The sequence below is a fragment of the Geotrypetes seraphini genome, chromosome 2 (assembly GCF_902459505.1).
Source record: "Geotrypetes seraphini chromosome 2, aGeoSer1.1, whole genome shotgun sequence".
In the NCBI taxonomy this organism is placed as follows: Eukaryota; Metazoa; Chordata; class Amphibia; order Gymnophiona; family Dermophiidae; genus Geotrypetes; species Geotrypetes seraphini.
In genome coordinates, this window is record NC_047085.1 from 310,656,640 (window position 1) to 310,682,449 (window position 25,810).

General features: G+C 44.0%; 1 protein-coding gene across 2 annotated transcripts in view; it reads left to right on the forward strand.

Annotated features, from left to right (window-relative positions):
* TMEM108 (transmembrane protein 108) overlaps positions 1–25,810 on the forward strand; it is a 402,601-nt gene that overhangs the window by 327,564 nt on the left and 49,227 nt on the right. For both annotated transcript variants that reach the window (XM_033930212.1, XM_033930213.1), the window contains exon 4: positions 15,641–16,765. In XM_033930212.1, the coding sequence (XP_033786103.1) occupies positions 15,641–16,765 (1,125 nt within the window). The remainder of the gene's footprint in view (positions 1–15,640; positions 16,766–25,810) is intronic.

Genomic DNA, 25,810 nt, shown 5'->3' on the forward strand with positions numbered 1-25,810 from the left:
TGGAGGATATCAGCTTTAAGATTCATCAGGGGGGGCATGTATTCAGTAGGGAGAGGGGGGGAGGATCGTTCTATTGAAGATTACAGCCCTGGTGGTATTCGGGAGTTGAATGGTGGACAGCCACACCATCAGTCGGGTAATGGCTCAAATATAAACCGAGATCCCTATTTTTGGGCCAAATAGATCCCTATTTTGGGGCCAAATATTTGGCCTCAAAATCTCGGTTTATATTCAAGTACATACGATACTCCCTCATCTTGAGGTAGTAGTAAGTATCATATTAACTTTCAGCTGTCATAATAACTTATTCGCAGCCCCAGTCCACACTCCATCTGTCATAGCTAATCACTCCTTCAACCCGCCCATGTCATGTTCAACTCCCACCTCTACCCACATTAGGTGAACATTAGCACAGGTCCACACTTACATATACTGTGCTAGCATAACACAGCTTGGTTAAAGACTCTCTAAGAGCTTGATTCACAAAGGTTTTTCTTCCATCATGTGTCAAGGAGAAAAGACTTTCATGAATCAGGCCTTAAAACCACAAATATGAAGATAAAGTTATTTTTTAAATCCTGCTCGACTTACAGGTAAAGTAAAACATGGCAACAATGCAAAGAGCAAGGGAAAAAAAACCCTCAGAAAGATTAATTCAGCAATCCAGCTGTCATGAGCGCTTATTTTGCCAGTGGCGTTTCATACGGAGGACTTAATATTGCAAAATAAATCTAGTGAAAATAAAAGCCTTCCAACAAGATGTAAGTTCTGGAACTATGTGCACCAATCTAAAATTTGGCAGGCAGGGAATAAAGCAATAGATCCTCAGGAGTTCCAGTGACTGGCTTTTGTGTGCTCTGGGAACACTAGCAGTGCAATACATTTCCAGCCAGAATTAAGAATGAAGGTGGAAAATGTGAAATCCAAGTTCAAATTGTGAGACAAAAGATATAGCAAGGCTCTTTGTGAGGTTATCTTGTCCAAGACACATTCTGCTATTTCCAAGGACAGTCATGGAAAGCAATTGAGTGAGGCACACAGAAGAACATAAGAATCGCCACTGCTGGGTCAAACCAGTGGTCCATCGTGCCCAGCAGTGGCACGATGCGGTGGCCCTTGGTTTAAAGACCGGTGCCCTAACCGAGCCTAGCTTTACCTGTGTACTTTCTGGTTCAGCAGGTACTTGTCTAACTTTGTCTTGAATCCCTGGAGGGTGTTTTCCCCTATAACAGCCTCCGGAAGAGCATTCCAGTTTTCTTCCACTCTCTGGGTGAAGAAGAACTTCCTTATGTTTGTATGGAATCTATCCCCTTTTAGCTTTAGAGAGTGCCCTCTCGTTCTCTCTACCTTGGAGAGGGTGAACAACCTGTCTTTATCTACTAAGTCTATTCCCTTCATTATCTTGAATGTTTCGATCACGTCCCCTCTCAGTCTCCTCTTTTCAAGGGAGAAGAGGCCCAGTTTCTCTAATCTCTCACTGTACGATAACTCCTCCAGCCTCTTAACCATTTTTAGTCGTTCTTCTCTGGACCCTTTCGAGTAGTACAGTGTCCTTCTTCATGTACGGCGACCAGTGCTGGATGCAGTATTCCAGGTGAGGGCGTACCATGGCCTGGTACAGCAGCATGATAACCTTCTCCGATCTGCTCATGATCCTCTTCTTAAACATTCCTAGCATTCTGTACACCCTTTTCACTCAGAAGTTGACCCAATAAGGCAGGAAAGTAAGGTGGAAAGAGAGGAATCGTGGAAAGAGTGTAATAGCTGTTGAGCTGAGTATTTTTGGAAGTGGAATGATAATTGAGTGTAAAATTGGAGATACTGTGGCTAACGAAGAAAATGCATTAGTCAAAGAGGGGTTCTCAGTGCATAGAAACATAGATATGTGATCAGTGGTGTAGTGAGGGTGAGAGGCACCTGGGATGGTGGCGCCCCTCCCCTGACCTCTTCTCCACCCCCCACCCCCATCTGCTCCTTCCCTGCCCCCTCCGCTCCCTTTTGCTGGGAGTGCGCACACCCTTCTCTTCCCCCATAACTCATTAACGTTTGCAGCTTGAGCAGCAACCCCAACCTGCTGCTCAAGCCAGTGTCAGCTCTTCCTCTGATGTCACTTCCAGGATTATAGCATAGGGTATTATTTCTTATTTATAATTATTATGCATTACGCTGTGAGTCAATTTCTGAGGTCAATTTAGACCTGTTGCCTCTATACCGTTATTTGTGAAGTTAATGGAGGGTTTTCTATCCAAGCAATTAACCAATTGTTGGCAAATAACCCAATTGGGAAGGGTGTAAAAAAGAAATCTATCCAAGTAATTAACCAATTGTTTGCAAATATTTCTTTTTTATACCCTTTCCTATCGGGTTTTGCTCTACATATAGCACTGAAACATTAATAATTTCACTAATGAATTATTTGTTTACACTGTTTAGCAGAGGAAGGGGAGCATTATTATTGCAGTTCAATCTCAGTAGTGCCTTTGACTTGGTTGATTATGACATTCTACTTGATTGTCTTGATACCATGGGCATTTTGGGCAAAGTATTATGATGGTTTCAGGATTTTCTGAAGCTCCGTACATACCAAGTGTTTTTCAAGGGTATTCTCTCTGAAATTTGGAGTAACCCTTGTGGTGTCCCACAAGGGTCTTTGCTCTCCCCGGTGTTTTTTAACATTACTTGGCATCTTTAGATGAGAAACTCGCATTCCTCAATTTAAAGATCTTTAGTTATGCAGATGACATAACGATTGTTTTACCTATTTTTGCAAATGTTAGTGCTTCTCTAAATATGATCCAAGAGATTATGTCTACAATATTATGAATAAATGGATGAGAGATTATAAACTAAAGCTCAATTCAGAGAACATAAGAATTGCCGCTGCTGGGTCAGACCAGTGGTCCATCATGCTCAGCAATCCGCTTACGCGGAGGCCCTCTGGTCAAAGACCAGCACCCTAACCGAGACTAGCCCTACCAGCGCCCGTTCTTGTTCAGCAGGAACTTGTCTAACTTTGTCTTGAATCCCTGGAGGGTGTTTTCCCCTATAACAGCCTCCGGAAGAGCGTTCCAGCTTTCTACCACTCTCTCGGTGAAGAAGAACTTCCTTACGTTTGTACGGAATCTATCCCCTTTCAACTTTAGAGAGTGCCCTCTCGTTCTCCCTACCTTGGAGAGGGTGAACAACCTGTCCTTATCTACTAAGTCTATCCCCTTCAGTACATTGAATGTTTCGATCATGTCCCCTCTCAATCTCCTCTGTTCGAGGGAGAAGATGGAGAAGCTCCTGATTGGTGAGGCCTGACTTTAGTACAGGAAGAGGCGGTCGGAGCATACCGGGAGTGATTTCCTTCTCTCGCCAGTGCTCCAGCTGCCCTCTCCTGCCTCCCCTTCGTGGTCGGAAAATACCGCAAATGACAAGGACCATGAATTGTGGACTGCGAATTCGCGGGGGAGCACTGTAAACAGGCTTCTGATGTCATGGCAACAGGGAGGTTGTCAGGCACACTGTGTGGACTCCTGACCATAATCAAGAACTACTATTGGCTCTTTTGAAAGAGTTTTTTGAGCCTGATAAACAGTGTGGAGGTAGAGTCAGAAGACAGTTGGAGTCAGAAAGGGAAGGGAGTAGGGAGAAACAGTTTGTCTCTCTCTGGTTAATAGTTTTGTGGGAGCTGGCAGAGAATTTTTCTAAGCAGCTGGCTACTTCTGTGCATATAGCTCAGAGGATCAGTGTCCCAGAACCCTGAATATACTGATAAGGGGTGGGGATTTATATTTGTCCTATTTACTCTCCTTTTATTTATTTATTTATTCAATTTTCTGTACATACGTACCGTTCTCCCAGGAGAGCTCAGAACGGTTTACATGAACTTATTCAGGTACTCAAGCATTTTTCCCTGTCTGGCTTGGCGGGCTCACAATCTATCTAATGTTACCTGGTAGTGTCATCTGGCCTGCCTCCTGTGCATATAACCAGCAACAATCTGGTTGCTGGTTATATGCACAGGTGCTACAATGCTTTTTACATTTCAAGACATTAGAATTCGTTTTATTATTTAGTTTTTTATTGTTTCATATTTTATGTGTTGATATGTTTGCAAGGATCATTCCTTCTCCTGACGAAGTAAAACCAGCCGAAACACAGCCGTGTCGAGAGATCTATGCTATTGTGTTTGTACCTTGATGAACTGTGACATTTTGTATGGTGGATTAAAGTTGATATAGGATCCTGAACACTCACGTGTCAGCTGGCGGGGCTCAGGTATCTTCAGGTACTTATACAGTAGTTTCTTTTAAAAGTTGAGTGTGTGTGTCTGTTTGGGGGGGGGGGGAGTAGAAAGGACAACTAGTGTTCATCCATTTACTCCTTAGAACTACCCAAAATCTGCTCTCTGGCTATGCTACTGCAGCTGAGATTACTCTGTGTAAATAACAAAGGTTTTCAAGAATTTTAAATGTGTCATTGTCAGGGTATCCTTAACCATCAGTAATTGATGAGCGAGACTTGTTGCTGTGGGACTTGGTGAGTGTATTCTGACGACACAGGTTGAATCAGGCGCTGGAGGGAGGGTTTGTTTGGGTTTTTTTGCATAGCAGGGAATAAGAGGAAGTGATCGCCTGTCCCGTTGTCCCTGTGCACAGCTTCAGGACGCTGTCCCTGAAAACGGGATATTTTGGCGTCCCGAAGCTGTGTGTGGAGACAAAGGGACAGGGGATCTATAAACGGGACGTATGGTCACTTTACCTATAACCTGCTTTAAACTGTAGCACTTTGAAAGAGATAGCAGTGTAGTTCTAATACCAAGTGTACTAAGCATTTTCATGTGAATGTAAAATGAGAGAATCTGATTTTTTTAAATTAGGATGATTGTGATTACTGCACATTATGGACTAGATTCTATAAATGGTGTGTAAAAAAATATCAGCACCAATCAAAATAGTGCTGATCGTTATTCTACAAATGGCACTGAAGGTTAATTGCCATTTATTGAATAGCACTTAACTTTTGGCATGGCATTCACACCAACTGCCGTCCGTCTCATTTATGGTCTCAAAAAGTCAGACCATGTAAGCCCGTTCTACAGAAAACTTCACTGGTTGCTGATGGAGGCAAGGGTCATCTTCAAGTTTGCTTGCCTTTGCTTCAAAACCTTAACAGGTTCATCCCCAATCTACCTGTTGCACCATTTTGTATTTCCAAACACCACTTGCACACGCAATGCCTATCTGTTTGCCTTCCCCTCCCTAAAGGGCTGTATCTACAAGAGATTCCTTGATAGAACACTGTCATTCCAAGCAAGCAAATGGAATAAATGCCTAATTACCCTAATTTCAAATACACCCTCCTACCAATCCTTCAGGAAATCAATCTCTTTGATAAATGTCTCTGACTCCTTCCTGCCTTGTTGTATCTCTGAAATACTTATTGTATCTCTGATATTCTTCTGGATATACCTAACCTCTCTTGGCTTACTTTTTTTTTTTTGTATATATCTTTATTAACAATTGCGAATGGTACATACAATCAGTAGGGAAGAAACCAGAAACACAAAACATGGAGGGCAGCAGTAGTGAAGAACAATAACATCAAATGGCTCACTGTAGCAAACCCAAGCGGCTGGATGGCCAACACAATTGACATTTTGTGTGTAATATATGAAACCCCCCAACAAACACACACAAATCCCAAACACCCGGCATCAGACCGCAACAATCATACAACAACCATCCCACAAGCAAACCCCCAAACAACCACCACACCTAACTCCCACAAACATTCACCCATGCAGACACCCCGTAAGGTAGCAAAGAGAGGACGTGGCCCCCATCCAAGAAAAATCAAGGGCTCAAAGTTCAAGGGCTCAAATTTGTGTCCTCCGACGCCAAACTAGAACAGAATTGTAAAGCCCTCTTCCATAAAGTGGAATAACACCGGAGGATAAGAGTCCCATGCTTGGGAATGCGTTGAAGCTCATATCGCCCCACCGCGGCAAAACGAGCAATCCACTGCGGGAAAGAGCACACTGACTCAGCTACCCAATGTTGCAACAAGAGCTTTTTCACCACCAAAACAGCCATGTAAAGAACCCTGCGCTGAGGTAGCGTAAGCCCACTCTCAATCAAAGCCCACTGATCTCCCAAGAGCAGGAAGCCATAGGTCCAGGGCACAGTTCGCTGAAGAATATGCTCCAAGAATGGGAGAACTCGCAACCATATAGCGGAAGATGGGCATTCCAAAAAATGATGCAGAAGAGTACCTAAAGAGCGATTACATTTGGTACAGACTGCATCCTCCCAGAGACCCATGCGTGCCCCCTGTGCCCTGGAGATATAAGCCCGATGCAGAATTTTAAATTGCATCTCCCTAAAATCCGTGGAGCCCCCCAATGTCTGCACAACGGCAAAAAGATCAAGAAAAGCCCTTCGGTCCAATTCAAGACCAAGCTCCGACTGCCAGGCGGTCCATAGGCCCCAAATCCGAAAAATTCTTCAGAATCCGATACCAGGTGGCTAATTTATTGAAAGCAGGTGGCACCTGAAAAAACTGTACATCCAAGGGACCACAGAGCCAAGCCTCCCCCCATTTACGCCCAAGAGATAAATAATAATGCCGGGCTTGAAGGTAGGCCCAGAAATGATTTCGGGGCAAGTGCCAGCGGTCTTGCAGTTGAGCAAAAGTAGGGAACTGACCTCCCCCCACCTGCAGGACATCCTGAAGAGTTCTACACCCCCTCTGCTCCCACTGGTGAAACCAAGAATTGCCCATGCCCGGTGGAAAATCAACATTCCCAGACAAGGATAGTAGAAGAGAGGCTGCTGGAAGTTTCCCCTGCCGACGCCGCCACCACCTCCACGCACGGCGCAAGGGTAAAAGAAACGCAAACTTTGCCCCCCCTCCTGGGATAACAGACAGCGAGGTATGAAGAAGGAACAAGACTGAATGAGGAGCACACCAGGCTTCAACCCATCCCCTGGAAGAAAATTTATAACAACCTGACCATCCTTCATGGATAAAACGAAACAAAGCTGCGACATTATACAAGCGAAGATCGGGAAGATTCAACGCACCCCTAGATTTATCCAAAGCCAAAGTAGCAGAGCTAATCCTAGCTCTCTTATGACGCCAAATAAAAGAGGAAAGTGTAGAACGAAACAAGCGGATTTCCTTATCAGTAACCCAAAGGGGAATAGTTTGCAAGGGATACAGAATCTTAGGGAGCAGTACCATCTTTTGGCTTACTAATGTAATTGAAAATATTTTCTGTAACATCGCTGTCTGTGTACAGTCTCTTCCTTTGTAAACCGCTCTGAACTGCTTGTGGTATTGCGGTATACAAAAATAAAGTTATTATTATTATTAGTGTATATAAATCCTCACACCTAAATTAGGCGCGGATCCGTCTTATTCTATAACTGCATGCATAAATTCCAGGAATGTCCCTGATCCAGCCACGACTCTCCCATTGCTGTGTCACCTTTTTGGAACCCTGCATAAAATTTAGGCACAGACCCCATGCCTAAATTTATGTGCGTAAATTTTCATTAAATCCAATTAGCACTATAATTCCTTGTTGAGATCTGGAACGCAGTGCCAGAGGTTGTGGTAAGATCGGGCTACTGGGCTTGATGGACCATTGGTCTGACCCAGTAAATCTATTCTTATGTTCTCATCCCAATTATTGGTGCTAATTAGCTCATAGTCAATTAAATTACATGTGCAAATTGGGTGTACACCCATATTTGCATGTGCAATTTTTAGCACTCGTAGTACAATCAGAGGCTGCCAGAAAGCACAGAAAAGACCACAGTGAGCCATTTTGATAATACAGTGGTAAAATACATGCATTTAATGATGATTTAGCGCCATTGTTAAATGCACAGTAAGTTTTGAGAATCATCTTCTTAGTGTGCAAATGGTGCTTACATGTAGGTGCTAAGATTATGCTAGCATATTTGGCAAGCATATTTAAAGGAGAAAGGGGCTGGATTTCTGTGGTCACAAAGCGGATGACGTTATCTACAGCAGTGTTTCTCAACCTTTTCAAGCCAAGTGCCCCCTAAGCCTATCAAATACCAACTGAGTAACCGCACCCAAGCTCCACCCCAGACCCGCACAGACTCCACCCCCGTAATAATAGTACTAAATGTAATGCAATTTCTTCCATTCATTTTTCATATACACACAATATAATCTTATTAATACATAATGGTAACCACAAAATTAAAAAAGCACAAAGTACATTGTACACAGAGAAAATATTAATTACTGTATTTTTCGCTCCATAAGCCACACTTTTTCCACCCCCTAAAAGGGGGTAGAAATAAGGGTGCGTCTTAAGGAGTGAATGTTAAAAAAACCCAAAAACAAAACCCATACCTCTTTTTGGCATCCTGGCAGTCCAGTGCACTTTCCGCGTTCCTGCCTTGGTTCCCCTATTCTCTTCTGGCAGTGCCAGCGGCACACGAGGCAGGCGCGCGCTTTTTGCGTGCCTGCTTGGTACCTCCCTGCACTCTGAATGGCTGCCTATCAGTTCTTGCGGGATGAGACAGGGTACAGGGCACATCATTTTATTCAGAATATTTGGGGGGTTTTCATAGAGGTCAAGGCAGATGTCTTTAAAATATGCAATGTTACTTCAGTAATAACTATAGAAAAATAAACAAATATAGTGCAAAATATAGACAGCAGATATAAATTCTCAAAACTGACACATTTTGATCACTAAATTGAAAATAAAATCATTTTTCTTACCTTTTGTTGTCTGGTGATTGCATGAGTCTCTGGTTGCACTTCCTTCCGACTGTGCATCCAATATTTCTTAATCTTTCTTTCTTTCTTTTTCTCCTGCGTGCTTCCTCTCCTCCAGACCTCATTCCATTCCCCAACTAACATCTCTGTGTCCCTCCATGAGTCCAACTTTTTCTTCCTCTCTCCCTGCCTGCACCCCTCCCACTGAAGCCACTGCCGCCAATTTCTTCCTGCCTCCCCGCCCCTGAAGCCAACCCTGCCACCTGCCACACTCCATTCCCCCAACATTTTCTTCCTGTCTCTCTGCCTGCCCCCCACTGAAACCACCGCCACCGATTTCTCCCTGCCTCTCTACCCCCAAAGTCTACCCTGCCACCTAACACCCTCCATTCCCCTTTTTTTTCCTCTCTCGCTCTCCCTGCCTGCCCCCCGCTGAAGACACCCCCACTGCAGATTCCTCCCTGCCCCACCCCTGATACCAACCCTGCCACCGACACGCTGCATTCCCACCCCTGCTGCTGCCACCACAGCAGCAACAGGGACAGGCCAGGCTTGTGCAGTGACTGCACGTGGCCAACCCACAAGCCTTGCCCCTGACGTCAATTCTGACGACAGAAAGAAAGTTCCGGGCCAGCCAGGTAGCAGATGGCTGGTCCGGAACCTTCTCTCTGATGTCAGAATTGACAATGGGGGGGAAGGCTTGTGGGATGGCTGTGTGCAATTGCTGCACACGCCTGTCCCGTCCTGTCCCTGTTGTTGCAGTGGCGGCAGGATGGGCAGCAGTGGGTGGGAATGGAGTGTGTCGGGTGTCAGAATTGGCTTCGACGGTGGGGCAGGGAGGAATCAGCTGTGGTGGTGGTGGCTTCAGCAGTGGGGGGCGGGGGCGGGGTACAGGCAGGGAAAGATCCCAGGCAGCAGCCAGCCCATGTACCCCCAACAGGCGGCCCACATACCCCACACGTACCGCAGGTTGAGAAATACTGATCTACAGGTATTTTTGTACCTGGACAATGGAGGGTTAAGTGACTTCCCCAGAATCACAAGGAGCTGCAGTGGGAATTGAACCCAGTTCCCCTAGTTTGCAGGCCAATGCACTAAGTCTACTCCTCCACAAAGCATACGTTGCTGAAAATATACAGTACATAAAGACATATGGATAAATTACTTTTGAGTCCTCTTTCAAATAATAAAGTGCTGAAGAAACAAAACTCTACCTCAGATTCCTCCTCATCTGCCACAGTTTTAATGAGAGGCTTATTATACCTGTTTTGTTCAGGCAGAACACAGCACATACTAATTACCATTCATTCGCTCGTTCATTGCTTGGGCAGCGCCAGTAATAAATCTGTACACCTCATTGACTGTTAATTCTAAGTCACATCATAGTTGCTTTTTTTTTTTTTTCCTGCACCATTATATGACTCCTTTTCAATCAGATGAAGCAATAACTGAAATGAAATGTTAATGATCAGCAGGTCTGAACACCTGATGTCATCTTCTACCAACCAAACTTCACTTTATAATCTATCATGTCGAGTGGGTCCTCAGACTTTTAAGATGTAGAGTCCAGTCAATCTACCTCTCTGGAGCTGTGAAAGCCATGGCCTCTTCTGTGCTCTGTCTCTTTTATCTGAAACCATTACTATTTAATGTCTGCAATCTTTGTACAACCTTTGTAAATGTACATATTTTAAATTGATTTGATATCTAGAGCAATCTTTTTGGTGGTCTGTCTTGATTTATTAGTTTGGATTGATCTGTAGATTTTTATTGGTTTCCTTTTCCTTTTTCAGCATTTAGTTTCATAGCATGAAACTAGGAAAGTCAGCTTTTGGCTGAAACCACTTCATTACTAATAGATTTTGCTGACTCACATCTAATTGTGAGCCACTTCCACATGCAGCTGGAGTGCATCATCACTGACTTCTTTTGATAAATTGCACTCATCTCAGATTAGATTTATTAAAGCCTCCTGTCTATTTCAGATTCCGAAATAGAGAAAGGGCAGGCATATAAGCATTTGCTATTTTCACTGTTGCTCAGCACAGTATTTCATAGTCTTATATTATACGTGACCAGTCTAATTCAGCTCTGGTATTGGTGTCAGGGTTGGATGGTATTTACTGCAAGTCCTAAAACAGCTCAATCAGGAAATTGCTAACCTGTTACTAGTATCTGTAATCTATCATTTAAAACAGCCACGGGAAAATGAGGACATGTGTGATGATCAATGTACAGTAACACCAATTTTTTTTTTTTTTTTAAGTTCAAACAAGTTTTATTGAATTTTTTCAATAACAAAGACAAAGACAAATGTCCCGGTCAAAAAGGATGCAAATTGACAATTTATATGGACTACATAATGTCAGAAATGATGCATAGATATATATACAAAGAAAGAAGAGGAAACAGAAAAAAAACAAAAAAGATGATCCTAGAAACAATTGTCTGGGGTACCCGATGTCAACCGTGACCAAATGGTGGAAGTTATTTTAAAGAACAAAATGAGAGATCATTTAGATAGACACAGTGTAATAGGGATCAGTCAACTTGTGTCAAACACTGACCAGTCTTAAATTTATACCTGGATAACCAATGCCAGACCACATGATAGATATTTTTTCAGCTCCTGAGTCAATTTTTATAGAGTTGTATATTGCTTCACAGTATGCCTGGTACTAAAATGGATGATGTTGCTTTGCTGAGATACTACTGTACAATCAGAATTTGTTTTGTATAGTAAGTTCTATGGGGAAATGTCCTAGGATGTAGAATAAATAGTTGGATTTAATATTGAGTGGGGGAAAACAAATGTATATTGAAGAATTTGAAGATGGGATTGTGGCGTAGTCAGGGTAGGAGGCACCCGGAGTGGTTGTGCCCAATGCCCTCCTCTTAGCCCCACCCTGCTCCTTCCATGCCTTCTCCCCCGCTCTTTCCCCACCCCCCACCCACCCTTCACTTGCACCCTCCCTTTTCCCCTGTACCTCTTTAAATCTTCACCAGTGCGAGCAGCTTCTCCATCCTGCTGCTCGTGCCAGTGTTGACTTTCTATCTGATGTCACTTCCTGGCCCCGCAAACAGGAAGTGGTTTCAGATGGGAGCCAGGCCGGAGAAGTTGCTTCCTATAGTGAGATTTAAAGAGGTATGGCACTGATATTATACACGTAAAATATCTGTCCCATAAAAATTTTTTTAAAATCTCCCACCACCGACCCTCCCCCAGTGACCCCTACTACCACACGCGGCAACCCACAAATGGCAGGAAGTATACCCACTCTCTCCTGCTACTAGAAGCTCCCCCCTCCTTGCGCAAATATGGCAGTAGGGATGCCCATACCTTCCTACCATCGCCCCCCCGTGCTGAACTGATATGGCAGGAGAGATGCCCACTCCTTCCTGCCATTGGCCCCCCCAAACTGATATGGCAGGAGGGATGCCCACTCCCTCCTACCATCAGGCCTGCCCACTCCCTCCTGCCATCACATTGCATCAGTTCTCCCCCCACACTATTTCCCCCTGTACCTTTAAGTCAGGAGCAGGAGGGGTGCTCAGTCCCTCCTGCTCCTCCGCCAGCCACCGTCAGCAATGTGGGCCTTAGGCACCGCCCCAGTGCATCATGAGATGCACAGGAAGGGGCCTAAAGCCCTGATTGGCTCAGGCACCTCAGGCTCCTCCCTTGGGAGGCGCCTGAGGCACCTGAGCCATTCAGGAACTTCCTTAGAGTGGAGCCTAAGGAAGTCCCTGATTGGCCATTGTTTTGGCCAGTCAGCGACTTTCTTAGGCTCCTCCCCATATATCACATGATGCACCAGGGCAGGGCCTAATGTCCACATTGCTGATGGCAGCCAACGGAGCAGGAGAGACTGAGCACCCCTCTTGCTCCCGACTTAAAGGTACGGGGGGGGGGGTGCAACGGCAAGGGGAGGACCCAACCCGATGGTAGAAGGGAGTGGACATCCCTCCTACCATATCAGCTCAGGGCAGGGCCAATGGCAGGAGGGAATGGGCATCCTTCCTGTCATATCAGTTCAGGGGGAGCCAATGGCAGGAGGGAGTGGGCATACTTCCTGCCATATTTGCGCAATGGAGGAGGAGTGTCTGGTGGCAGGAGGGAGTGGCCATCCTTCCTGCCATTTTTTGGGTTCGAGAAGGGAGGGAAGGGGCGCTTTGTTGGGAAGAGCTTTTTTTTCTTTTTTTTTTTTGGGGGGGGCAGATATTTTACGTTTATAATACACGCAAAATATATGTGCTATTAAAAAAAAAAATGAAAAAAAAAAATGGCAGAAGCCCTAACAGCAGTGACAGGAAGCTGTATCTCCTGACAGGGCTCCGCACGGACTCAATTGCTCTCAATTGCTCACTGAGCGATTGAGTCGCTGAGTTTGCATGCAAATGATTTGCACCTCCATTCAAATCATTTGCATGCAAACTTGATAGTGAATCAATTGCTGTTTGAAAATCAGCCAGAGAATTGGCCAACAGCAATTGAATCGCTATCTTTAGTGAATCTGGGCCCTACGAAAAGCTTTCTTAAATTAACAGGATAGTGTGCTAGGTACCAGCACTGAAGTGAATACCACTGTGACCAGGATAACGGCAGTGAGCTCTTTTATACCCTGATTTTCAGTACCAATATCCATGGAATATCTTTAAATGTAGACGGTGTTTAAAAGCCTGCAGCATCTGAATTTTGACCATAACATTTTTAGCACCTTCTTAAATTTCCCAAGGTCCATCTCACCCCATAACTCCTTTAGCAAGCTATTACAACATCCTAGCTTGACCGCCAAGAGAATTCTCTGATACTGTACCAGCCTCACTGCTTGTGTTCCCGGTACTCTCATTAGATCTTTGTCCTGCCATTTATCACAGTGCAGTCAGGTGAAAATGAAGTGGCCCTGAGGAATCGTAAGAGGCTTCAACTGCACTGGATGAATGTCTCCTGCCTCATGACAAGCAGGATGATGCTGGTAAAACACAAAAATAAGAAAGTTGGACTTTGACAGTAAAGTGATTCTTTAAAGCAGAATTGCTGTAAACAAAGTGTAGTAAGTAATCAAGTTATGTATTTCCCTAGTGGTTACTCTCCCCTCTCCCTCTCCCCTGAAAGTAGGGTTACCAGATGTCTGGGAAAACCCAGCCATGTCCTCTTTTTAGAGGACTATCCGGGTGCCTGGACGGACTTTCCAAAATCTGGCAGTTTTGTCTGGGTTTTGGAAAGCTCCGCCATGTCCGGAGGGCCTCTGAGCATGCACGGATAACGTCACATGCATCCACGTATGCTCTGAGATCCTTCAGACCCGACGGAAAAGAAGATATGAGACTGGCTGGGGGCGGGCTTGGAGGCAGAATGGGGCGGGGCCATGCAACTGGGATTTTACAGCTTTAGATATGGAAACTTAACTGAAAGTGAAACTGGAAAGAATTACCAGGCCTACAAGGTATTATAGGCATTCAGAAAGCAAGTATGATTAGTAACCTGGTGATTAGTGTAGTGGGCTCTTTAACTCAATTTTTTAAATTGTGAACCTTATAGAAACCAAATATACTTACTGTACCTAAATATATAAGCCACCTGCAAGCTTGAAGGTTTTTTGTGTACATTGAGGTTTAATAGGTGTTTTTCTGTTCCTGTAGGGCTCACAATTCCAAAATAAAAAAGTTAAAGTGGAAGTTGAACCAGGGTTTCTTGTTTTAAAGTCCACTGCACTAACCACTCATGCTACCTATCTGCTCAGTCTGGATATATGTATGGCCATTTTTCTCAAAATGATGCCTGACAGACATCCCTATCCTTGGTTTTCTGCCATACATGTTGGATATTTCATTTTGAAAAATGGCTATTCATTTCTCAGCACAAAAATATCCAGCCATTTTTGAACAGAAAATCTAGATATTTTCCCTGTTTGAAAATGGCTGTGAGCTAGAAATTATTTTTTTTTAACATTATGAGCAAGACATCCCGATTCTGACTTGGACATTTTTTTTAAATGTCTCTCTATGCTAGTTACAATGTCAGCACAATACATATTAAACAACTTAATAGACAGCACAGGGAGTAAGCAGTAGTGAAGCATATAGACCAGGGGTGTCAAAGTCCCTCCTCGAGGGCCGCATTCTAGTCGGGTTTTCAAGATCCCCCCAATGAATATGCATGAGATCTATTTGCATGCACTGCTTTCATTGTATGCTAATAGATCTCATGCATATTCATTGGGGAAATGCTGAAAACCCGATTGGATTGCGACCCTCGAGGAGGGACTTTGACACCCCTGATATGATAATGCAACAGTAGTTAAATAGAAAATAAAGGTGACTAAGAAAAATTGCACATGAAGTCATAAAAGGTTTGTGAAAATGATCTCAGCTAGAATAGGAGTGGATAAGCAAGACCTGCTCGAGTATGTGCAGCTGGTTTTAGTCCTTGGGTGTGTGATAGCTAGGTCAGGGGTTGGCAATTCCGGTACTTGAGAGCTGGAGCCAGGCCAGGTTTTCAGGATATCCACAATGAATATGTATGAGATGGATTTGTATGCACTGCCTCCTTGAGATGCAAATCTATCTCATGCATATTTATTGTAGATATTCTGAATACCTGATCTGGCTCCGGCTCTCGAGGACCAGAATTGCCTACCCCTGAGCTAAGTGGTTGCTTCTTCCTTTAAAGTCTTGCAGGGAACGAGCTAAGGTTTCACCTAATTCCTGAAGTAGAGATACTCTTGCGTTAAACAAAGCCTTTCTAGAAGTATGTTCCAAAGTGCGGGGTTGTGCTTTACCTTGGAGAGGAATCAGTCTGCCTTCTCATGTATGAGTTCTTCAATAATGCAATTTTATCCCAGTCATGTGGGGAATTTTGTTCACCATTTTACTTTCTTCTTGGTTGCAGGCATTCTACTAATCTTGGTATTAACGGAAGAACTGGCATTCACTGGTAAAGAACAAACTCCTAGCTCCCCACTCCAGGCCTTCCAAACAGACACCACCACCACAAGCACCATGGTAATGCCTAGACAGAGAGGCCATCCAACCATGGATCCCTCCCCAAAAGGCACTCATGTAGATCTTCAAACTGCAAGCTCAATGAGGAGAGAGGTTTCTTCATTCTACCAACAGCAAATCAGCAATGGCACAGATCACAGAGTTAGGCCGGACATGTACCACATCTCCAATCACAGCTCTTCACCTTCAGCAGCAATGTATACCACAGGGCATACATTTCATATTTACAAAGGCAATGCTGTCCCAACTAGTGAATCACAGAGTGCTATGGAAGAGCTCCAGGCGCCCTTTCCAATTAGGACTCAGCTCAAGGCTGCAGGTGGTAATGATGGTCAAAGGATCCTGGTGCCATCTTCAACCAGCTTGGACTTTCTCCTGCGTAGAGATGTCTTGCAAGGCCTTAAACAATCAGCAGAACAGGGCACAACACAGATTATACCAGGCCATTGGTCACAGACAGCGGATTTTAACACTCCAATCCAAGAGGCATCAAACAATGTTAAAACCCCATTGGTGCCTTTCCAACCCACCTCTTATCAACCATGGAAAATGCTGAACAACAATGCCTCTTTGGTGAATTTAAACCCAGATAAAACCAGATTCTCTTTAACAAGTCCAGATCCAGGGGTAGAAACAGCATCAGCTCTAACTGTCCCGGTTCAGACTTCCCTGCAGGCTGATAAATCTTCTCTTGGCAGTGTAGGAATGCCTACTGGGACTCTTACAAAACAACATTACAGAGTTAATAGTACAACCTTACAAAACCAGGGACCTACAGTATCTACAGCACCTACAATCAGGACACCCAACTCCATAACAACAGTTGGCTCTACAGCAACAGGAAATTTCCTCAACAGACTGGTGCCAGCAGGAACCTGGAAGCCTGGTACGGTAGGAAATATCTCTCATGTCACTGAAGGGGACTCAAGCCAGCACAGAGCAACCATCTGTCTCAGCAAGGTGGACATTGTCTGGATCATCCTGGCGATCAGTGTTCCCATATCTTCTTGTTGTAAGTTAATGGTTTGTTTTTCTTTGCCTATTGAGGTTGACCGCTAACCTGACAGAATTTGCTTCATTTAGCTATTACGGAATGTGCTTTCGGAGGTGTGACGCCAAAGGTTGCGATATTCAAGGACGTAGTCAGTGCCACAACATTCAGCTAAAGTATAGCTTGTGGGTATTTCTGGTGGGGGAAGAGAGCTGAAAAGCAAAAATGCCAAGTTACCTAGTTCCAGGCTGGAAATTTTTGGCCTGTCCTGGTTTTGAATGTACAATCCAAAGTAGTGTGGAATTTGTAGTGCCTGATCCTGCTCATTGAAATCAGTGCTGCGATGGGGCGGTCATAAATCCAGGACTAGCCATAAATCTCCAGCCTGGAACTGAGTAACTTGGCATCTCTGGGAAAGCAGAAAGTTGAAAATAGGGGAGATAGAATTGGGGACAAAGATGTGTCCATCCTGGAAAGAGGGCAGAAAAACCTGGGGTGGGGTAGGGTGGGAAGGAGTCAGGCAAATGTGAGGAGGGGAAATTACAGGGAAGGGTCGAGCCTCAGGAGGGTGTTGGTGGAAGCAAGTGTCAGGCCTTATGATGGGGGGAATCCTGAACAAAAAATTACAGATGAAATATACAGGATTTAAAATAATTGTGCATATAATCTATAATAATAAAACCCTTAGCACGCATGCACACTTGAAACTCCATGCCTCCATGCCTCCGCATGCGCAGTAGAATAGAACCACCGAGCAAGGGAAGTGTCTCAGTGCAGTGGCAGCAGGAACTGCCGAGCAGAGAAGCGTCTCAGCGCAGTGGCAGCAGTCCTGACCTCCCTTTCCCAAAGCAGCAGTGGCAGCACTGTAAACATATGCGGATGTGGGTAGAGGAAAGGCCCTGTCAGGGCTGGCCGCGAACAGCCTGTTTACAGCGCTGCCACTGCTGGCAGGATTACTGCTGCTGCTACTGTTTTGGGGCACAGAGGGAGGGAAGAGGGGTTGGTAGGTCAGGACCGCTGTTGCCGCCTCGGGTAAGTAATGGGGTCCAGGAGGTCAGACCCATGCGGGGGGAGTGAGGGCAGGCTTGTGGGGGCGGTGGACCAGGTGTGTGTGTGTGTATGTAGGGTCCATCAGAGTGAAGGGCTGGGGAGGGGCAGCTTGCCCAAAGATTCAGTTCAGTGGCCAGGGAGGAGGTAGGTGGGGAAGTCAGGAGCTGGAGAAAGTGGTCTGAGGATACTATTGGGGGTAGGGTTTGAATTGGTGCAGGCTTTGGTGTTGGGGTGCGGTTGGGTGAAGAGGGTTAAAGTGGCAGAGGTTGGAATGGGGAGGGGGAGAGTTGCAGTACCATGGGGAAGGGCAGGGGAGAAACGAGAGAGAAATTGGTCCTGAGGTGGGGTACAAGAGAAAGGGTAAAAAAGGAAGAGAAACTGGGTAGGGGTGGAATATAGGGACAGGAAGAATGGCCTTGGAGGCAATGGAAGGAAGGATAGATAGGAATGGAGCTGGGACAGAAAGGGTGATAAATGCAGTGGAGGATCGATGAAGGCAAAAAGGGTACAGAGGACTAAGGAAATGGTGATGGATAGCGCCGGGAGCCAATAGAAGAAAGAAAGACAGACAGACAGGGGGCAGGGAGAGAGACAGAAAGAAAAAAAGACGGGAGCAGGGAGAGAGACAGAAAGAAAGAAAGGGGGCAGGGAGCGAGAGAAAGGAAAATAGACGGGGGCAGGGAGAGAGGCAGAAAGAAAGATAGACAGCGGGAGGGAGAGAGACAGAAAGAAAGACATTCTACACATCTATTCTAGCACCCGTTAATGTAACGGGCTTAAACACTAGTTTAATAATAATATTTTGCTCCATGAGTATCTTGATAAGTATTTTTGATTTGTAATAAAGTAACTCAGGGGTTCCCAAGCTTTTCCAAGGAGAACCCCATCCAGATAGGTTTTCAGGACATCAAAAATGAATATGCATAAGATACATTTGTATACCAAGGAGGCAGTATATGCAAATTGATCTTATGAATATTCCTTGTGGACATCCTGAAAACTTGAGTGGCTGGTGTTCCTCCAGGACAGGCTTGGGAATCACTGAAGTAACCTCATCACCGATCAAACTGCAGCACTATCCAAGTCATAATTAAATTCTGATGATGACACTGTATGGATGTAGGGTAGACAGCAAATTAATTGAAATGTCTCGGTATATTTAATAAAACTTACTACTCAGCTGTTCTTTTGTAGATGGACCTGCTCAGTGACATTTCAGTTTGCATTAAATCCTTCCTTTGGACAAAAAATGTGGAATGGCAACCTATTCTTTTGTGACATAAGATACTAAAAATGTTGTCAAATAGCAAAATATATCAGTGTTTTCTCTGTAGCTCTTTTTAATTGCACAGTAATTCAGAGGGTTAAAATATTTCGCACTGTGGACTCAAATAAAGATATGTTGAGACAACGCCAAACATGTTATGGCATTCTACATAACATTGCCTGTTCGGGTTGGTCCAGGGCTGCCAAGTTACCTAGTTCCAGGAGGGAGGTTTTTGGGCAGTCCTGGATGTCTGATATCCTCATGCTGGTGCATTGAGGATCATGCTGGTCCCTTGAGGACAAAAGTTTGCTTGCCCCGGCTGCACTGACTTCAAAAACCAGAATTAGGGACTCCAAATACCACATTGCTTTAGGACAGTGGTTCATAACCCAGTCCTTGGAGCACAGCTAATCAGTCAGGTTTTCAAGATACCCACAATGAATATGCAGGATATAGATTTGCATACAATGGTAATGCATGCAAATTTATCTCATGCATATTCATTGGGGACATCCTGAAAACTGACTGGCTAGGTATGTCCCGAGAACCCCTGCTTTAAGATGTAAGTTTAAGACCAGAAATGGTTTAAAAGTCTCCCTCTTTGAACAGGGTAACATGGCAGTTGTTTTGGTCCACTCCTAAATTTACTTTATTGCATGTAACTTGTAGGTTCAATTCTCTAACTGAATTTCCTGTGAAAAACAAGACTGCAAGTCCCTGAATTTAATGGGTAAACCTAGGACTGGATCAACCCTGTCAGGCAGAACCGGAGTTAACTGGCCAGTCTAATTTCAGGGTCATTTTGTGAGTGTGTTCACAGAATGGCTGGTCTCCATATTCACAATACAGGCTGCATGCATAGACTTGTGTAGTCTTCCATTTCTTAGACCAGTGTAAAGCCCAACCAAAGCCAGGATCTTCAGTGTCTGCCAAAACTGAATCTGCAACTGAAACAGTTTTGGCCAAAACTAAAGAAAAAAACAAAACTAGCTCTGTCCCCCTTCCGGAATCCCCTCCTGGACCTTCTACTGGAAAGCTTGGAAGCCATTTTGAAGCAGAAGCTGGCTTTGCACAGGAGCAACATAATAGGCCCAGGAACGGCTGCCTGTGTGTGTGTGTGGGGGGGGGGGGGGGGAGGGGGCTCTTTTTGGTCAGGAGTAAAAGGAAGAGAGTGGGGGCTGCACACAGTTTCAGTTCCAGCCAAAAATGAACAGGCACAGGCATTTTTTCGCCATAACCAAAACAAGGCCGAACACATATTTCGGGCTGGTTTCGGTGCCAAAACCAAACTTTGGTCAGCTTCTAAACCAGTGCTTCTTAATCCAGTCCTTCCCTTCCATCTCTCCCTCCCCCTCCATACTCTGGCATCTCCTCACCTTCCTTTTCCTTCCTTCACAATAATCTGATATCTGTCTCCTTCCCTTCCCTCCCCTATGCCCTGGCATCTCTTTCCTATCCTTCCCTTCCACCTTTCCCTCCCCCTCCATGCTTTGGTATCTCCTCTCTTTCCTTTCCCTCCCTCCTTTCTTCCTTCCCTCCCTTCCTTCTCCGTGGTCTGACATCTCTCTTTCCTCTGCTCTCCCTTCCAAGGTCTTCCTTCTCCCTCCCTCTCCCTGATTGGGTGCAGCATGTCTCTCCCCCTCTCTCTGTCACCCTATTCAGCAACGGAACATTCAGAACTCACTGGTCCTGCTAGCATCAGGCCTTCCTCTCTGCTAGGTCCTGCCTACTTCCTGTTTCTGCAAAGGTAGAGAGAAAGGCCCAACACCAACAGAGCAGCAAATTCTGAATGCTGCTGCTACCAGATTTTCCCGGATTTGGACCATGATGCCAGCTCTCACTTAGAGTATCCTCTTATGGGCTGCACCTGAAGCAGACCGCCCCCCCCCCCCCCCCCCTCTCCTTGGTATGCTACTGCATCTATGGCCTTGGTTTTCATTTCGAGGGCCACTAACAAATCAATTATGGAATGTCCCTAATCAGGGCTGTAGCAAGGTATGTGCACAGGGTTGCACAGGGCATAGAGAGGCGGGGGCACTAAAACTGGGCATAGCCTGCAGCACAGAGTGCCTTCTGTCCCTTCCCCCTAGCACAGTGTGGAATCTCTGCATATCCCTTTCCTACCCCCTCCTCCTGGGTTGACCCTCTCTTCGAGATTTCCATTTGTAGGTTAGACCATGATTTGTGGGCATAATGGTACTCCGTGGTGCCTCCTGCTCGGATGTGTTCCAGGTATTCATGAGTCCCACCCCTTTTGTTGCACACTTCATGCTGCTGTATAGTCAGGACCTGGCAATGCTTGGACATGCTTGAGCGGGAGGCTCTGCGAAGCATTGCTGTGCTTGTTGGGCATAATAATCTTTTGTCTGCAGGTGAGGGGTGGATTCTGGGGGCTTGGGGAGGATGAATAGAGATGCTGCATTGTGTTTAGGAAAGACAGAAGGGAAGTAGGGAGACACCCCTAATGGAATATCCATGAAGAAGATTTGTATGTCTACTACCTCTATTGTATGCAAATCTCTCACATGCATATTCATTAGGGACATCCTGAAAACCTGACCTTTTAGTGGCCCTCAAGTGCTGGGAGTGATGATTATGGACTTGTAGTTTTTACTTTCTCAGTTAACTTACAGTTCAATCCATAAATAACATGTCTTATATGCATATCCTGACCCTATTGTTTGCAAATTGATTGCATGCATGTCCAGTGTAGAAATCCTGAAAACCAGACTGTGTTGCAGCCCCCAAACACTGAATTTCTGATAGTAGGACTAGACAAATTTTGGCAGATAAAGTTTTATGCTCTTCTGCCATCTGCTGGACAATTGTGCTAGTGCACAAATATAACATTTTAGCTCTACATCCTGGTTCCTATTTAGTATTTATTAATGTACAAATGCTAAGGTTTTCCATCTAACATGTGTTAATTGCAAATGTTAAGATGACTTGAGTGCCCAATCTGTATAGCAGTTGTTGAGGTGTTCATAGTACTTTTGGGAAAGCTGCTATGCAAGTAACAGCAGTGCAAAGTTTGGTACAGTGCCTTAATGCAAAGTACATAAAGCAGAATGCAAGCAAGGGTAAGCCATTTGATATACAGGTACTGCCTTTCTGTAGCACAGCCAAAGTGGTTTATGTATTATACAATATATAGGTATTTTTTCTGTCCATAGTAGGTTCGCAGTCTAATACTTTATTTTTTATCTGGGAGGTTAAGGGCCTCTTGTATTAAACTGCGCTAGCAGTTTGTAGTGCGGTAAACTGCGCTGTTCCCGATGCAGCACGGATCATCCAGCACGGCTCTCTGCGCTAAAAACTGCTAGTGCAGTTTAATAGAAGAGGGGGTAAATAACACACTATGCAAGTCGTTGTAGAGGGAAGAATTCTATATCTATCAACCACTACACGCCTTTCTGTTAATTATTCAAAATTGTCTTTAAATTTACTATAACTCTAGCTGGGCATCTCCGTCATATCTTTTCAAAGGGGGAAAAAGCCTCAGATCCCCACACACCGCCGGAACATATCTTGCAGTAACATGTGGAAGATGTAGAAGGCTGATATGATGTATAACAGAAACATATAAGTTGTGAGATCCAAGAGGATAAGGTATCCATAGTCACTGGTTTTGGATGCTGTATTGACCGATTTGATAAAAACTGTTGTGAAGAATCAAATCTAATCTAATCTTCCATTTGTGAGTCGCACATACCTATACAGGCTGAAGAACAGTTTGGAATGTTGATATTGCTCTAGTCCAATATAGAGTATGCAATCTCTTTTCCCTTTCTAATGAATGCGGAGGTGGGAAGAAGGATGGTAATGTGATAATTTGGTTAAGATGGAAATGAGATACTGTACAACTTTAGGTAAAAATTTTGGATGAGTTCATAATATAACCTTATCATGCATGATTTGTGTGTATGGTTGGTAATGTACCAGCGCTTGAAGTTCCCTTATTCTTCAAGCTGATGTTATAGCAACTAAAAATAGGGTTTTTCATTACAAATATTTGAGGTATATGGCGTGTAATGGTTCAGATAGAGGTGTTGTGAGACTCTCTAGGACAAGATTGAGATCTCAGGTTCGCCACGACATCTTAGTTGGAGGATTAACTCTCAACAATCCCTAGAGAAAGCATTTTATTATTGGATGTTGAATTACAGTCACAGTATCTACAGCATTATGGAAAACAGAGATTGCTGCTTTATGGGTATGAACTGAATTGTAGGACAGACCTGACGTCGATAAATGAGCATTGCAGAACTTGTGGAATGGTGGAGTCAATTGGCGAGAAATGATGACTATGACACCATATACTTAATCTCTTCCACTTTGAAGCATAAGATTGTTTTGTGTAGTCCACTCCGGAGGCTAATAAGATATGAAGAACTTGTGGAGTAAAGATGTCAGTTAGTTTGTATGAAGTAGCCAAGCTGTCAGTCTGTGAGATTCCAGATTGGAATGAAGTAGACAGTCTTCCTGTTGCGAAATAAAATCTGGTATTGTCAGGAGTATGTATGAAGGATCCCGAGATCTGTTGAGAAGAATTGGGAACCAGGTCTTGGCCAGTATGGTGTAATGAAGATGAGATGGACATTATCCATTGCTGCTTTTTGTAATGTTTTGTTTATAAGAGGAATCGGTCGGTATGCATACAGCAGATGAAAACTTCATGATATTTGAAAGGCATCCTCTGCTATTCTGTTGGGAGCATCTTGCTTTGAACAAAATTTGACCCGTTTGTTGTTCAGTAGAGATGCAAAGAGATCTATTAGCGATATTCCCCACTTTTGAAACAGGACTTGTGTAACTGTGGTCTTTAGTGACAATTCGTGTGGGGCTAATTGATGGCTCAATTAGAGTCTGAGACCCAATGCCCCCTGTTGGTTAACATGGTTACTTAGTTGTCTGTTCGGACTCTGATTGGTTGTGAAAATGTGGGTGCAAGCTTGAATTGCTAAACAGATTGCTCTTAGCTCCAGGAAGTTGTACTCTTGTTTCTGAGAGATAGATCCCAGTGACCCTGAATGGAAATGGTATTCATGTAATCTTCCCAGCCCTTCTTTGAAGTATCTGTTGTTATTTGTACAGAGTATTGAGGCAGGTGAAATGGAATGTCCCTGATTAAATTGTTCCAGTTCAGCCACCAGGTTAGATCCTTCAGTATGTAGGGTTCAATCCTTACAGAAGACGGGGGCTTGTTACCCAATTTCTTACATGTAGAGTCCGTACTAAACCAATTTAAATCCAAGTTAAAAACCTTCTTGTTCCAGGATGCGTTTGGACAATAACTGTCCTTTTAAGAACTAAAACAGTGCTTGCCAATTTTTATCCCTACCTATTGTTTTCTCCCTTCTCTATGTTCTTTTCTCCAAAGATTGTAGTTCTTGCCCATTTTCCCATTTGTTTGAAGTAAGTCTGTATGTCATGTCATTTGTTGTACTAATATATCCTGGTATTGTTTAGCATTACTAATTTTAAATTTGATTTTATGGTATTTTTATTGTACACCGCCTAGAAGTTTGATTAGGTGGTATATGAAATTTTAAATAAACTTGAAACTTGTTTCATCTGTCCTTTAGAAACCATTGCAGAGGGCGCATGCTCAAACAGGTGTATTTTAATACTTGAACTGATGCAGCCATACGTCCTAGAATAATTAAGAGAATACGTGCTGTGAGTCTGACAAGGTCATAAATGAATGATTAGATGCTGAATCTTCATGAGGCAGGAAAATATTTGCCTGTGTAGTACTGAAAAAGGCTCCTATGAACTCTAATTTTTGATTTGGAGAGAACTGTGATTTGCGAGGGTGAATCAAGAACCCCAACTAATGAAGTAAGCCTGCAGTTATTTGAAGTGCTTGGCAATTTAGGTCAGGCAATGAAGCTGAAATCAGCTAGTTGTCTAAATATGGAAAGAGTTGTATTCCTTGTTGTTGGAGAATACTCTGGTGCGGATGACAGGCCAAAGGGAAGCACCCAGTATTGATAATGAAGCTTGTTGAAAATGAATCTTAGATATTTGCGGTGAGCTGGATATATGGGGGCATGAAGACAGACATCCTGAAGATTGATGTACGAAAGCCACATGTGACTCTGAAGTATAGGGATGATTTAAGCAATCAACAGTATATGGAATTTTTCCCTTTTCACATATTTGTTCAAAGCATGAAGATCAAATATGGGGCAGTATCCTCCATTCTTTTTTGGAATAAGAATGTATTTGGAATAGAGCCCTTATCCGTATTGTTCTTGAGGTACTTGCTGTATTGCTCTTATGGAGATGAGACAATTGATTTCTTCTTGTAGAGAAAGTTACTGCAATGGAAGCAATTGTTTGCATTTTGGTGGGTGATTTGGAGGTTGATGTTGAAAGTTGATCCTGTAACTTTCTTCGATGATCTTTAGTACCGTGTCTGATGTTATTGTTTGCCAAGCAAGTAGAAAGAATTGTAGATGATCTCCCACTGGTGGATGTCTGATGTATGTCAAAAAGTGGACTGAGACTTCTGTGAAGTAGATTAATTTTGTTCTTGCTTGTCTTTTGAGATTCTAACTACTCCGTGATTCCTAGTCAAGCGTGATTGTTTCTGAGGTTAGAAACATAGAAACATAGAAATAGACGGCAGATAAGGGCCCACGGCCCATCTAGTCTGCCCACCTTAATGTCCCTCCCCTACCTTTGCCCTGTGAATAGATCCCATGTGCCGATCCCATTTGGCCTTAAAATCAGGCACGCTGCTG